The sequence below is a fragment of the Asterias amurensis genome, chromosome 13 (genome assembly GCF_032118995.1).
Source record: "Asterias amurensis chromosome 13, ASM3211899v1".
Lineage (NCBI taxonomy): Eukaryota > Metazoa > Echinodermata > Asteroidea > Forcipulatida > Asteriidae > Asterias > Asterias amurensis.
In genome coordinates this window covers 17971710-17986362 of record NC_092660.1, presented here as the reverse complement: position 1 = coordinate 17986362, position 14653 = coordinate 17971710, and the positions used below count along the sequence as shown (strand labels likewise).

The 14653-nt window shown below is 39.2% G+C and overlaps 1 protein-coding gene across 3 annotated transcripts in view; it reads left to right on the top strand.

The window, feature by feature from the left end:
* LOC139945860 (receptor-type tyrosine-protein phosphatase T-like) overlaps positions 1-14653 on the top strand; it is a 62256-nt gene that overhangs the window by 38938 nt on the left and 8665 nt on the right. For all 3 annotated transcript variants that reach the window (XM_071943352.1, XM_071943354.1, XM_071943353.1), the window contains 10 exons: positions 667-775; positions 3055-3113; positions 4271-4512; positions 5276-5363; positions 5994-6073; positions 8049-8085; positions 9137-9234; positions 10524-10649; positions 12710-12858; positions 13846-13981. In XM_071943352.1, the coding sequence (XP_071799453.1) occupies positions 667-775; positions 3055-3113; positions 4271-4512; positions 5276-5363; positions 5994-6073; positions 8049-8085; positions 9137-9234; positions 10524-10649; positions 12710-12858; positions 13846-13981 (1124 nt within the window). The remainder of the gene's footprint in view (positions 1-666; positions 776-3054; positions 3114-4270; positions 4513-5275; positions 5364-5993; positions 6074-8048; positions 8086-9136; positions 9235-10523; positions 10650-12709; positions 12859-13845; positions 13982-14653) is intronic.

The following is a 14653-nucleotide window of genomic DNA, read 5'->3' as shown; positions in this document are numbered from 1 at the left end:
TCAGCCCTAGGAGAAGGTGGCAACGGCCTCTGGAATAAAATAATTGTAGCCCACACTTTGAAGTGGCCTTCAGGCCTTGTGTGTCAGGCGACTTGCAAAAAAAAAAACATTGAGTGCGGGGACTGGGGAGAGAATGTTTATAGTCACGTTGCGAATGGGTGGCCCAAACATGTTAGCACGGGTTGTAGATCGAGGCATTTGACAGTATGAGACCATTCCTCAAACTTTCTCAACTCTTCAGGGAGCTAGCAACCTCATGCTGCTTACATTATCACTGAGGGTTCAGGTCCAATACACTACCGCCCTCGCAGCCATCCACCAATAAGGTGTTCAATACGAGGATCAAAGTTTTCAAAGAACTAGAGGGCGCACTGGTGATGCTTCTTGCACAAACGCGAGGGAACCGCAAGGAGACACGCGTGTCATTCTGTACGCGCATTGAATATGAAGTACACGTTGGAGTTTATGTTTATTGAACGCTATACGCGATGCTGTTCTGTCAACTTGCAAAATAGCCGCACAAACACACGCTGTGTGATGCCTGTTTTGTCAACTTAGAAAATGGCTGCCTGCGCGCATGCCGGGTCTCGTATTAGGCCAGTGCGCCCTCTAGTTGTTATATATTTCTCTATGGTATAAATACATTTTTTTTTTTGTGGTCAACAGTGGGCTCTGGCGATCTCGGTTCTGATCCCTTCCCCGTCGCAGCTGTGATTGTTCCCATCCTGGTTATCATTGTCGTTGGTGTTGTTGCAGGTGGACTCTTTCTCAAGAGGTAGGTTTCCTATAGACCGCTCCGACGCGCACCGGGCGCACAAGTGTTGAGCACCGGGCGCCATTGCTGTGGTGTACATGTGCCTATAGTTTTGTGCACAAAGACATGAGGGAATCATGTTTCTTTTCACTCTTTACGGAAATTAAATGTTTTCCTCAACGAATAACACGATTTCCTTAACAGGACATCATGTTTACCAATGTAGATCACTGACCACAAATATTTGCAACAAAATAGAAGCCGGATCATCTTGAAAAAGGTGCTTGTCTTAGGCGAGTTAAGGGTTAAAGATGCAGAAACTGCATAAGGGTCGTTAAAATGCATTAAATCGGCACGGTATTTTGTCAGAATTTCACTATTTTACTCTCTGCTCAATTTAAAAATTTGATCAAGAATGTAGTACGTTTTTATATCAAGCAGCCATATCAAGGAAATTTCATAGATTGTTAAGGAAGACATTAAATCCCCATAAAGAGTGAAAAGGAAAACGATTTTCTCATGTCTTTGTGCACAAAACTAGGCACAAAGACACCCCAGCAGTGGCGGGCAGCGCATGGCGGCGCCCAGCACTTGTGCGCCTGGATCGGTCTTTAAGTGACATACATTACGAATTCACACATTTTTCAACCAAATTCCTTTAAGCCTTTTTCATTTTAGATGTGAATAATGCCTGGGACAATGTTTTATCACAACTCATTGACGCATTTAAACCACCAGTAATTTTTTCCTGCAAGGGACGTTTTGCCGAGCTACATTTTTTTAAGTATAAGACCTATTCCTTTGATTGGCACCAAGTAATGGTTTACAAGGTGCTGTGGCGCAATATGCTGCCAATCAAACCAGGAACACACCGGGGTGAACCCTATCTCTTTGCATTAAGTGTATTGGGATATTTTGCATGCATTAGACTACACACAGGACCTACAGCTTTAGGTCCCATCCAAAGGGCGCAGCAATAATGGTGTCTTGCTTAAAGACACTGGACACCTTTGGTCATTGTCAAAGACCTGTCTTCTCATTTGGTGTAGCTCAACATATGCATATTGAGCTCAATTGGTCGTCAAAATTGCGAGATAATAATGGAAGAAAAAACACCCTGTTCACACGAAGTTGTGTGCTTTCAGATGCTTGATTTCGAGACCTCAAATTCTAAATCTGAGGTCTCAAATTCAAATTCGTGTAAAATTACTTCTTTCCCGAAAACTACTTCACCCCACAGGGAGACGTTTCTCACAATGTTTTATACTATCGACCTCTCCCCAGTACTCGTAACCAAGTGAGGTTTTATGCCAATGATTATTTTGAGTAATTAAGTGTCCACTATTCAAACCCACACTCCGATGACTTAACCACCGGAACTTGAATTCGATGCTCTTAACCACTCGACCATGACGCCCTATATTAAGTTAAGTGACCCAAGTAAGTCAATATAAAAAATACCCACTCTGTGAAAAGATTCTGTTGTAGCTAAACTTGGAAACTCTTTAAAGGGAAGGTACACGTTTGGTAATTACTCAAAATAAATATTAACTTAAAAACTGACTTGGTAACGAGCATTGGAGAGCTGTTGATAGTTCAAAACACTGTGAGAAACGGCTCCCTCTGAAGTAACGTAGTTTTTGAGAAAGAGGTAATTTCTCACTAAAATAATAAAAAACTTCTAGCTAGAAGTCTTTCATTCTTATCTGAAAGCACACAAATTCGTCCAACAGTGGTGTTTTTTCTTTCATAATTTTCTCGCAACTTCGATGACCAATTGAGACCAAATTTTCCACAGGCTTGTTATTTTATGGTTATTATGGGATACACCAAGTGAGAAGACTGGTCTTTGACAATTACTAAACCTGTACAGTGCCTTTAAAGACACTGCACACCTGGGTAATTATCAAAGACCAGCATTCTCACTTTGTGTATCTCTACTTGTTCATAAAATAACAAACCTGTGGAAATTTGGGCTCAATGAGAACAATTAAAGAAAAACACCCTTGTTGCACAATTGTGTGCTTTCGAATGCCTAATAAAAGGCTTCAGGTCTGAAGTCTTTTAATATTTGAGTGTAAAATTACCTCTTTCTCAAAACTACGTTACTTCAGAGGGAGCCGTTTCTCACAATGTTCTACACTATCAACAGCTCTCCATTGCTCGTTAGCAAGTAAGTTTTTATTCTAACAATTATTTTTAGTAATTACCAATAGGGTAATTGAACTTTCTCAAAATGATCATAGGATTGATAAGAAATGAATGCATATTTTTGTTGGTGTTTTGTTTGCGTTGAACAGAAGAGCTAACCAAGACAAGCAGTCAGATTCAGAGGGACTTCAAGTGGATGAAATAAAAGGTACAAGAAAAACGAAACTTATTCTCATTATTGTAAGTGATGTTTGAAGCTTTGCATGGTGTCAGGTTTCTCCTGAAGACGAGGAGAGTATACTTTTCAAAACGTCAAGACCAAACCGGCTCCTTTTCAGAGCCAACACTCTGTCAAAAGATATTTATACCCCCATGTTAACTATTATTTATAGTTTATTCTAGTTCCAATAATGTTCCCCACTACTTGGACTGCTTTTGGTCATCTAAACCCTCAGTCACCTAGGCCCCCACTCCATGATTGATTTATTTATTTAGACTGCTTTGGGTCTTCCATACCCTTAGTCACCTAGGCCCCACACCCTCACTATCCCTTGTGCTTGATCCTACTGACACAGTTCAGTGAGCACACACCCCCACACACCACCCAAGGCTCCAGAGCAGGTTTCACCATGCGTCACCGAGCTCCATTTCCTGCCTCTTCGTGCATCACCAAGCTAATCCGCCTCCACAGTACTTAAGCAGCATGCAGCATCAGAGTCCAGCTTTCTCCAGAAGACGATCAGAGCATACTGATCGAAACGTCGAGTTGAAACCAACGGTTCTTTTCAGAACCACCCCAACTCATTAGAGATAGTCATTACATGGTGTTACCGCAAGCCTTTCTATATCGTATTTTCCACCATGCAAAGTTTCAAATCCTACTTAATAATGTTCCTGATAACTGCTCACTCAAACCATCAGTTTGGTCATGGGACCGTCTTAAAAGTCGGAACGGACATAATGTCCACTTGGAATGATAAGTTTCTGTCTGTCATTAGAAAGAAATGCTTTTGAATGAGAAAAAAATGCTTTTGAATGAGAAAAATTGATGATTTTCTTGGAACCAGAAGAAGATAAAACTTTGGGTGCGCAGCTCATGTGTGACATAATGACTTGCCAAAGAGCGATAGTAAAAAAATTACAGAGTATACCATCCTACATGTATTTCACTACAATTTTAGAAGTAATGTATAGTTTATATATTTTTACTTTTTTTTATGAGCTAGGTCTGGGACGGCACATCTTTTTTGATGACAGTTTTTTTACTTTTTCCCTTCCCTGGACGGCCTGTGCTTGTTTTTATTGTATTGTCCGAAGAATTTAAATAAAATCTTTGTCGATTGACGACATTTGTTTTTAATTTAGAGGAAAAACAGAGATACACTTCCACACACAGTGCCAAAGATAACTTCTCGTCTGTAGACGAAGGTATTGCTATGATGGCAACAACATCAATTAATCATCCTCCATCACCTGCGAAACCCAAACCAAGAAAGAAGACATTCAGAGCACCCACCGCTATATCGCTGACAGAATTTGAAGAATTCATCCACAAGAAGAAAGCTGAGACAGTCAAGGAGGGAAATGGGTTCCTCTGGGATTTTAAGGTGGGTGAAAGGCTCATTCCTCATTCTGGGATTGATGGAAGTTTTCAAGGAGGGGAATGGGTTCCTCTTGGATTATAAGGTGTCTGTTAGACTCATTCAAAGAGAATTGTGTTCCTCTGGGATTAAAAAATAACTAATGGAAGTTTCTAAGGAGAGGAATGTTTGGGGTTTTTTTTTTATGAGAGGAATTTTGGAATTTTACAAGATGTGTTTTTGGATCAATGGTGGAAAAATACAATACTCTTTCTGTTCACATCTCGGAGTTTAAACTTTGACCAAGAAGAGACTCAACTCAAGCCGGATACAAATTTGAACTGATTTTCAAGACCTCTGTGAAACATTTGCTGCGAAAACAGCCATGTGACGCCAAATTACGCTTCGCATTTGCAGGAAGTATGAACCGGGACTTATTGACCCCTTGCACGCGCATCACACACGGCGACTGATGCCACGCTCACCATGTTGGTGGACAGTTAGGTTTACGTGTATTAATGCCGCATAACGCACAGCATACTCTATGCATAGAGTTATATATGAAAACGCACAGTGAAATTGCCCACCAGTATGGCGCATTCAAGATTTTTCTGATGATGACGTCAGGTGAAATGGGTCAATACCCACCTTCAATTATATTTAAAAGTTTACAGATTTCACACCCTTACACACACATATTAGCACAGACCATTTTAAAGTTTCATTTTTCTAAAAAAGTACAGCATTGAAGGAAAAGCTGATTTTTATGTTATTTTATTTATATTTTTAGAATTTACCTGATGAAGTCCTGTACTCTTGCTCAGTGGCGAAAGAGGATGAGAATAAAAAGCTAAATCGCTACGCCAACATCATTCCATGTAAGTGTCATGAAATACAGATTTTCAATTTTCGGTGAATACAACATTTCTCAGACTTTCTACGCCTTTTATTAGGCATCTGGAAGCACACATTTTATGTTTTTCTTTCATTATTCTGTTGCAATTTCAATGTACAATTGGGTAAAAATTTTCACAGATTTTGCTCGTTGGGACAATTACCAAAGATGTTCCAGTGCCTTTAAAAATTGCTTCTCGTTGCCATTGACTCTGCACAACAACACCTTGAATCGAGACTACATTTTTGCCCACGTCTCTAGTGAAAAATAACAATTCTATCATGATATAGAAAGGTTTGCGGCAACACCATGTAATGACTATCTCAAATGAGTTGGGGTGGTTCTGAAAAGAACCGTTGGTTTCAACTCGACATTTCGATCAGTATGTTCTGATCGTCTTCTGGAGAAAGCTGATCGTCTTCTCCAGAAGACGATCGGAACATACTGAGCGAAGCGTCGAGTTGAAACCAACGGATCTTTTCGGAACCACCCCAACGCATTAGAGATAATCATTACATGGTAATACCGCAAACATTTCTATATCGTATTTCCACCATGCAAAGTTTCAAATCCTACTTAATTCCATCATGTTTTACATTTGATACTCTTTCAGATGATGACTCTCGTGTTATCCTTCAAAAACTTGCCAATGATCCTACCTCGTCGGATTATGTCAACGCTTCTTACATTGATGTAAGTAAAAAAAGAAGATGCTCCAACCCCTCCATTAGTCCCTTCTTTCACTGCATCATGGGTAATATCCGCAGATAACCTTACTGCACACCGGCTCCGTTGGACCTGCAATTTTAGCCTATTTTTCACCCATTGATCTGCTCGAATACTGTGTTACCTGTTGATGTAAACAACCAAGATTCTCTGTGCTTAAAGATGCCGCCCAAAAACTCTGCCTCGACAAAAAATACGCAACTGGGAACTTCGAGCTCCACGTCTGGCAAACTTTCACCTGCCAAATCTTACGATTAGTTCCCTGGAAAGGTCTTAGTATTCTTGAATCTACCCTTATACATGTCACCTTGCATATATTATCGTCTATTACTCTACCAGTAGTACGCGACTTAGACCAGACATGCCAACTAGTACGTTTTTCTCGTATTTCGTACGGGATTTTGTAAAAAATGCGGGTATATAGGTTTTACAAAAAAAATATCGAGTTGCAAAAGAATTTTTTGCCAAAATAAAGACGCAAAAGATATAGAGCGCCTAAAGCGAGATTTTTATAAGATAAATATAAGAACTATGCCCCCAAATGCAACAAACAAAACTTTTTGGGATGATTTGTTTTTTTTTTGTCTTCATTGAAATTAAATTGGTTTTGTTTTGTACTTGTCTTCTTTTGACAAAGAAATTGATATTTAATTAATTGACAAGGGTTTCTATATGAAATAGGATATGATTAATCAATGTCGTTAAGATATGATTCATCAATATCGTTTTTTCATACAAAACCTGTTCCATTGGGTTAACCACCCGTAGGGAAACCTCTGCCCAATGTGTTTTTCTTTTTTTCTTCAAGTTTCAATTTAGACTGGTTAAATGTCTCAAAATTATAATGCATCCAATCAGTCGCAAACAGCACAACCAATACATCAAATCAAAGCATATGCCCTAACTTAGAACATAAACAACACGACATTTTATCTTCCAGTACGCGCTAATCCACCAATCAGATGCTCAAACTACTAGGGGGATAAAAACATATATACCACTTCCTCTGTTTTTATTACACAGTGCATATTGTGAGTATCAATGCGCCACGCTCCGTATAGGGACAGTGCAAAAGTTACATTCTAAACTATGTGAGCGTGCATGCTGTTCGTCGTGAAATAACTTCTGAAATTTTTTACTTTACACGTCGCATGTGAAACTGCAAGATAAGTTCGTTATAACACTCGCGCTCAAGGAATACGAACAAATATATCGCTTCTGCGTCGGGACGCAGAAGCGCTATATTTTTTCCATATTCCACTCGTGCTTGTGTAATAAGTAACTTATAATGATTGCGTTGCATTTACCTGTACTGGAGACGTTTCAAATCTGTTGCAATCAGCGACTTTGTCATTTTCAACGGTGAACTTGTTTAGGGGCACTCTTGTGATAATATTTGGCCAACCTAATTAATATTGTTTATTGTTTATACATTGATCAACCAAAGGATTGAGGCAGCTGAAGAGTTTGAATTTTATAATTGGTAATTGTCAAAGACCAGTCTTCTCACTTTGTGTATCTCATCATATGCATAAAATTTTTAAAAACCTGTGAAATTTTGAGCTCAATTGGCCGTGAAAGTTGCGAGATAATACTGAAAGGAAAAAACACTCATGTCACACGAAGCTGTGTGCTTTCAGATGCTTGATTTTAAGACTTCAAAATCAAGTTCTTAGGTCTCAAAACCATTTTCAAATGATTTAGTGGAAAGTTACTTCTTTCTCGAAAAGTCATTACTTCAGAGGGAGCCGTTTCTCACAATGATTTATATTATCAACAGCTCTCCATTTCTCGCTACCAAGTGAGGTTTTTTGCTAATAATTATTTTGAGTTATTACCAAAAGTGTCCACTGCCTTTAAGGTTTTCTAGGTAACAAAACAATAGATGCTTCAATGACAATAACTGAGCACTGTTTGTATATTTTTTGTTTCTACTTTTCAGGGATTCAATGCCCCCAAGCAATACATAGCCACTCAAGGTACAGTAAACTCATTAATCCAGTGTAACTTCTCAGACGTACATGTACTGCATATGATCGTTAAAGGAACACGTTGTCTTGGATCGGTCGAGTTGGTCTTTGAAAGCGTTTGTAACCGTTTGTTATAAAATGCATATGGTTAGAAAGATGGTTGTAAAAGTAGAATACAATAATTCACACAACCATGCCTCGAAATTGCGTGGTTTTCGTTTTACCTCGTCGACTAACACGGTCGGCCATTTATGGGAGTCAAATTTTTTACTCCCATAAATGGCCGACCGTGTTCGCAAAGTAAAAGGAAAACTACGCAATTTCGAGGCAAATTTGTGTGGATCATTGTATTCTACTTTTAAAACATCTTTCCAATCATATGCATTTTATAACAAACGGTTACAAACACTTTTTATAGACCAACTCGTCCGATCCAAGGCAATGTGTTCCTTTAAGCAAGCTCTGGTGCTTTCAGCAGCAGAGTGTGGGTTCGAATCCTGGTCATGTGCCCTTGAGAAAGGCACTTAACCATAATTGATATTTTTTCAGAAAGGCTGCAGGCCTGGAAATATACCAGACTCATGGTCGCTTTTAATGCTTTAATTTCTTGGTCTTGCAGCCCAATCACTGCATACATTCGAGACCTGTTTCAGGAGGTGTATCATCAATAACGTTTCTCCTGTTTGTGCCCGTACATTCATGAGCGCCTTAGAGCAAAGTTTGGATTTTGGCGCTTTATAAATTTCTTTTGATTGATTGATTGATTGAGTCAAAAGTTTCCCATAAACTTAAAGATGACCCAGCGTAAGTCCCCTTTGGCAAATAAAAATGGCTTTGCCCTCTCAAAGAAGAAATTCCAAGCCCATTATTTTAAACTTAGATGATCGCCCTCTTTTGAAATCTGCACTCCAACAACAGCTGATGTTTTCAAGTACATCTATAAAATGTTAGTTATACCCTTTTTTCGTTTCGACTCGTAGATTAATTGGTTTCACCCAATACTGTTCTAAATATTTTCTCTGTCTGTGTTTTGGAACCTGATATCCCGGTGGCATTATAGGTCCCAACACAGCCTCTGTTCCTGACATGTGGCGGATGATTTGGCAGGAGAACTGTACCAAGATAGTCATGCTCACCAACCTACTGGAAGGTGTTAAGGTATGGGTTTTTTTTTTTATGCAAGTTGCCAGACACACAAGGCCTGAAGGCCACTTCAAGGTGTGGGCTACAATTTTTTTTTTTCCAGAGGCCCTTGCCACCTACTCCTAGGGCTGAAACGGGTTACCCTTTTTATAGTCCATACGGATGTAGGCTTGCGGGTATCACCAGTCCGAAGCTAGAAGTACAACGATGACGAAACAATCAAGACGCACAGATTTGTACGCCCCGTGCACAGTTTGGCAAATGAACGGCCGGTATTTTACCTCTAGGTGAGGGCGCCCTACTGGTACGACATCATGGGCATAAGGTTTATAGTAATACACTTTTTATTGTATCAGCAGAGTGTGGGTTCGAATCCCCAGCCGTGACACTTGTGTCCTTCTGAAGACACTTCACCATTTCTTCGTCCTTTGGATGGTCCCATGTGTTGTGTAACGCATGTAAAGAACCCAGTGCACTTATCGAAAAGAGAAGGGTGTTCCTGGCTGTGGCTGCTGTTTGTGGCTGTTCCTGGCTGTGGCTGCTGTATGCGCCGTAGCACCTTGTAAACCCATATAAGGTGCTAAATAATTGGGAGTTCAGAATTCATCTCTGCAAAAACCAATCTTTCTGAAAGTTTGTATATACTCAGCGCCTTGAGTACCTTGTTTGGTAGATAAGTGCGCTATGTAAGACTTTGATATTATATAATAATAATAATAATAATAACATAAAATTTATAAGGCGTGCAGTATCTGGAATAGATCCATTCAAAGGCGCCGGAAGCTAGTCAGCTGTCAAATTAAACAGATGAGACTTGAGGTTGTGTTTGAAAGTAGAAAGATCAGGTGTGGCCCTCAGTTCGTCTGGCAAGGAATTCCAGAGACGCGGTGCGCAGCTGGAAAAGGCGCGGTCTCCGTAACTTGCCAGACGAGTTTTGGGAACATAGAGTATGTGTGATGATGATGATGATCTAAGGCCTGGTCTGATGTTACGTTGCTGTAGAAGATCTGTAATGCAGCAAGGTGCTAACCCATGGAGGGCCTTGAATGTGAGAACCAAGATTTTGAATTGTATTCTATGTTTAACAGGAAGCCAGTGGAGATTATATAAAACGGGTGTTATGTGATCGGAAGATTTGGTTCTGGTGAGTAAGCGGGCAGAAGCGTTTTGGACTTGTTGAAGACGGTTTAGTGATTGCTGAGGTGGTCCTGTAAGTAGACTGTTGCAGAAGTCCAGTCTTGATGAGATGAATGCATGAATGAGTTGATATTATTACTATTGGGATTGTTGCTTTTTACTTGCAGGGGAAATGTGAGCAGTACTGGCCGGACAAAGCACTTAGCTATGGAAAGATAACCGTCACGCTTGTCAAGGAGGTTAAGCGTGTTGATTACATCATCCGAGACTTCAGTCTCAGCCATGAAGCAGAGGTAATGTTCGCATCTCTCAGGGATGTGATTTCTCTGTTTTTAACCGGAAATCTGTCTTTTTTTTTAACTGGCTCCCCATCCCCCCAAAAAGAACATTTTAAAAACTTGTATTTTCTTTTCTTCTTTATATTTAATAACTTGGATCAAATTCATAAGAAAACAAAAACAAAACCGTCCCAGCAGGCACAAGACGTCTTTCTGACGTCATAGTATGGTTGATTTTGAGTCGCGACGTCAGATTACCAAAAAGTGACTAAAACACAACGTCAGATTGGCGACAAGAATCAAACGTTAATAAATAACGTCGTATGGACGTCGTAAGATGGTCATGACTATGATAACTAAAATGTAGCCGAAAATGAACGTTACATTTTAGGTAGATTTATAACTTAATAGTAATGTCATTGACCAGACGTTGCTCATAGACGTAATTTTATTGTCATAGTCTAACCATCGTTTTATTACAACAGTCTGACCATAATAATTATAAGACGTCGCATTAATGTTTGTATTTTAACCAGAAAGTAACGTCACTGAGCAGACGTTGCATAGACGTCTTTTGTATGTCCCTTTGTAACCATAATTGTATTACCACAAGCCGACCATAAACAAACGTCATATTATTGTTTGTATTACAACCAGTTAGTAGCGTCATTATATTTTGGTCAACCTGTGACGTCAGTAGGACGTCATAATATGTACATCAGTATTTCGTCATTATTATGGTCAGCTTGTGACGGCAATTTACCGTCACGACATCATTTGCATATTATGCATATTTTGAGGTCAGACTTAAATGTGGTTACATACTGCAACAATTATACAACAAATTTATCTGTAATTAGATACTACAAACACATGTTTTGTTTTGTTTAAGTTAAATATCAAAAGATTTTGTGATAAATTAAATGTGTGAACTAAATTTGACAGCTTAATTCCAAAATGTTAATTAAATTACAAAGTTTTAATTACAATCTATAACACCCATGAATGCAAATTTTTTGAAACCGATCGGTATATAAACACATGCTGTACCATTGAATATATATAGGTGCGGTGACTAGAGGTCGACGAAGGGAGATCCAGCGGATTATATGTGTGCATTGTATTAATTGATAATATTAATAATTAAAAATAAACTGATGTTGATGTAACGTCAAGTTTGGGGTATTCTATAATGACGTCTAAATGATGTCATTAATTGACAATATGCCGTTGTCGGTTTGTGGTCGGAAAAATAACGTTGTACCATAGTCGATAACAGACTTCCTACAAACTTTCACATAGAACCATGAGCCGACCGTCATCCGACGTTGGGATTTGACGTCGGTTTAACGTTACTATGACCATCTTGTGGGGTATGGAACACCCCCAGGTTGCCGAGTAGGGCTTTCCAAACCAAAGATAAATGTATGGAAGCAGGATTTATACCCTATCACATCCCTGTTCTCTGCACCTTTAAAGGAACACGTTGCCTTGGATTTGAGTTGGTCTATAAACAGCGTCTGTAACCCTTTTTAAACAAATGCATACGGTTGGAAAGATGTTTTAAAAGTAGAATACAATGATCCACACAAGTTTGCCTCGAAAATTGCGTGGTTTTCCTTTTACTTTGCGAACTAACACGTTCGGCCATTATGTGAGTCATTTGACTCGCAAAGTGGACGAGGTAAATCGATCCAAGGCAACGCGTTCCTTTACACACTGTGGTTGCTTCAATGCATGACAGCACTCAACACCTTGAATCAAGACTACAGTTTTACCTATGTTACAAACTTGTGCTCTATCGTTTTTTAAAGCATACATTGTATCACGTTTTGTGTTAGATTCCTTTTAGATGATGACTCTTGGTTGTTCTTAACGAATTTCCCGATTGGTTTTGGTCGATCTAACGATGTAATTTGTATATATAGCAAATATTGCCATGCTCAGATTTTAAGGTTTGGTCATCATTTTTTTATAATTAAAAGTGCAGTGTATAAAACGGTCACTAGTCCATGACCCTTTAACTAACTATATTGATTTTTTTCTGGATGATTTCTTCTTGGTTTGAAAACTAGGATCAACAGTCGCGGAAGGTTCGCCAGTTTCACTACACGACCTGGCCGGATATGGGCTTACCTCAGGACCCTAGCAAGGTGGTGGATCTGGTGAAAATTGTGAAGGAATACAGTCCAAACAGCTGCGGACCCATGGTGGTCCATTGCAGGCAAGTCACATGTATAAGAAAATATGCATTTTGGAACCATATGTGACTTAATAGATATGATAACACTAAAGCTGTGTTCCCATTAAGTTCCGCAACTTTTCTGTAGAATGCAAAATTAAAGTCACCTGGAAATAGAATTTGTTTTTCTTCAAACATTAGAGTATTATCACACAAGCGCGAGTGGAATACGGAAAAATGTAGCGCTTGTGCGTCCCCTATCCAATGAGCCCGCATGGTAAACTGACTTCTTTTTCAAATTACTGGACTGTGATGTAAAACTAACTGGCCAAAAGAAGCTGCTGAAGACTTCCGCGCAGCTACGGTAACTTAACAGGGCCGCTAAAAAGTCCTATGGAAACGGCTCCGTGCTGGAAACCTTCCAGGACCACGCTGTAAAACGCTATACAAATGTCGCGGAATATAAGTCCAAGTGGAAAAGCATGGTAGAATTACACAAAAGCCAGTCACGGTTAACTCTCTGCTTGACCACGGAAGAAAAAGTCCAATGGGAACACAGCTTTAAATTCATTGGACCCTTTTGGGACAGAAAAAAAATAAAAGTTCACAGATTTACAAATAACTTACAGGGTTTACAGAAGGTAATGGTGAAAGACTTCTCTTGAAATATTATTCCATGAAATGCTTTACTTTTTGAGAAAACTTTAAAACAATATCAATTCTCGTTGTCGAGAATTACGGATTTATTTTAAACACATGTCATGACACGGCGAAACGTGCGGACACAAGGGTGGGTTTTCCCGTTGTTTTCTCCCGACGTCCGATTGAGCCTAAATTTTCACAGGTTTGTTATTTTATATAGAAGTTGTGATACACGAAGTGTGGGCCTTTGACAATACTGTTTACCAAAAGGGTCCAATGGCTTTAAAGTAGGATTTGAAACTGTTCATTGTGGGAGTATAATCAGGTAAATCTCTTGAGAGTAGTGTTGGTGCTGAAGACGTTTATAATGAATTCTTTATTATACAGTGCTGGTGTTGGCCGGACCGGTACCTTCATTATCTTGGACGCCATGTTGGATCAGGCTAAGGCAGAGGGCAAGGTGGACGTCTGGAACTTTGCCCGTGGGATGAGAGACAGACGTATGAAGATGATTCAAACCTCGGTAAAGATGGACTTCTTAAAATAATTTCTTCAATGTTTTCATGGGAGGCAGTGCACTTAAACCCTGCGACAAGACAGGGTTTTCGAACAAGCCCAGGGCTCAAAATTAATGTAAATTTGGCTGGTAACCTGTTTCTGTTTAGCAATACTTGTTTTGCTTGGCAAGTTTTTGTGCTTACAGTTAGGGTTATGAAATTGGGCCCACCAGGACTTGTTGCTCAGAATTTTTACTGCACCGGGATTTATTTTACAAGACCACGCAGGATCAAAATTGAAAGAGACTATAGAGTCAAAATGAGAACTTGGTTTTTGAATCATCTAAACTGTGTCGTTTGAACAAAACAATATGAACAGATTTACCTCTTCTGTTTTATGGTTGATACTCAGCATGGTTGAAAATATTTGGACATCATTCGTTTAAAGGGTCTATGTGCTTTTTGTAGGACAAAAAACGCTATGTCCACAGATTTACGTTATTAAACTTACACAGTTTGAAGATAATGATGGTAGAAAGCTTCTTCCCAGAAAACATTATTTGCTGAGGTGCTGTAGTTATTGAGAAGTGAATAAAAAAATGTCATGAAAATAATTTTCTTCTCGGTGATCATGAGACGAAAATTATTTTAGCATGTAAAAACGTATTTTCATGTCATTGTTTTACTAATTTCTCCAA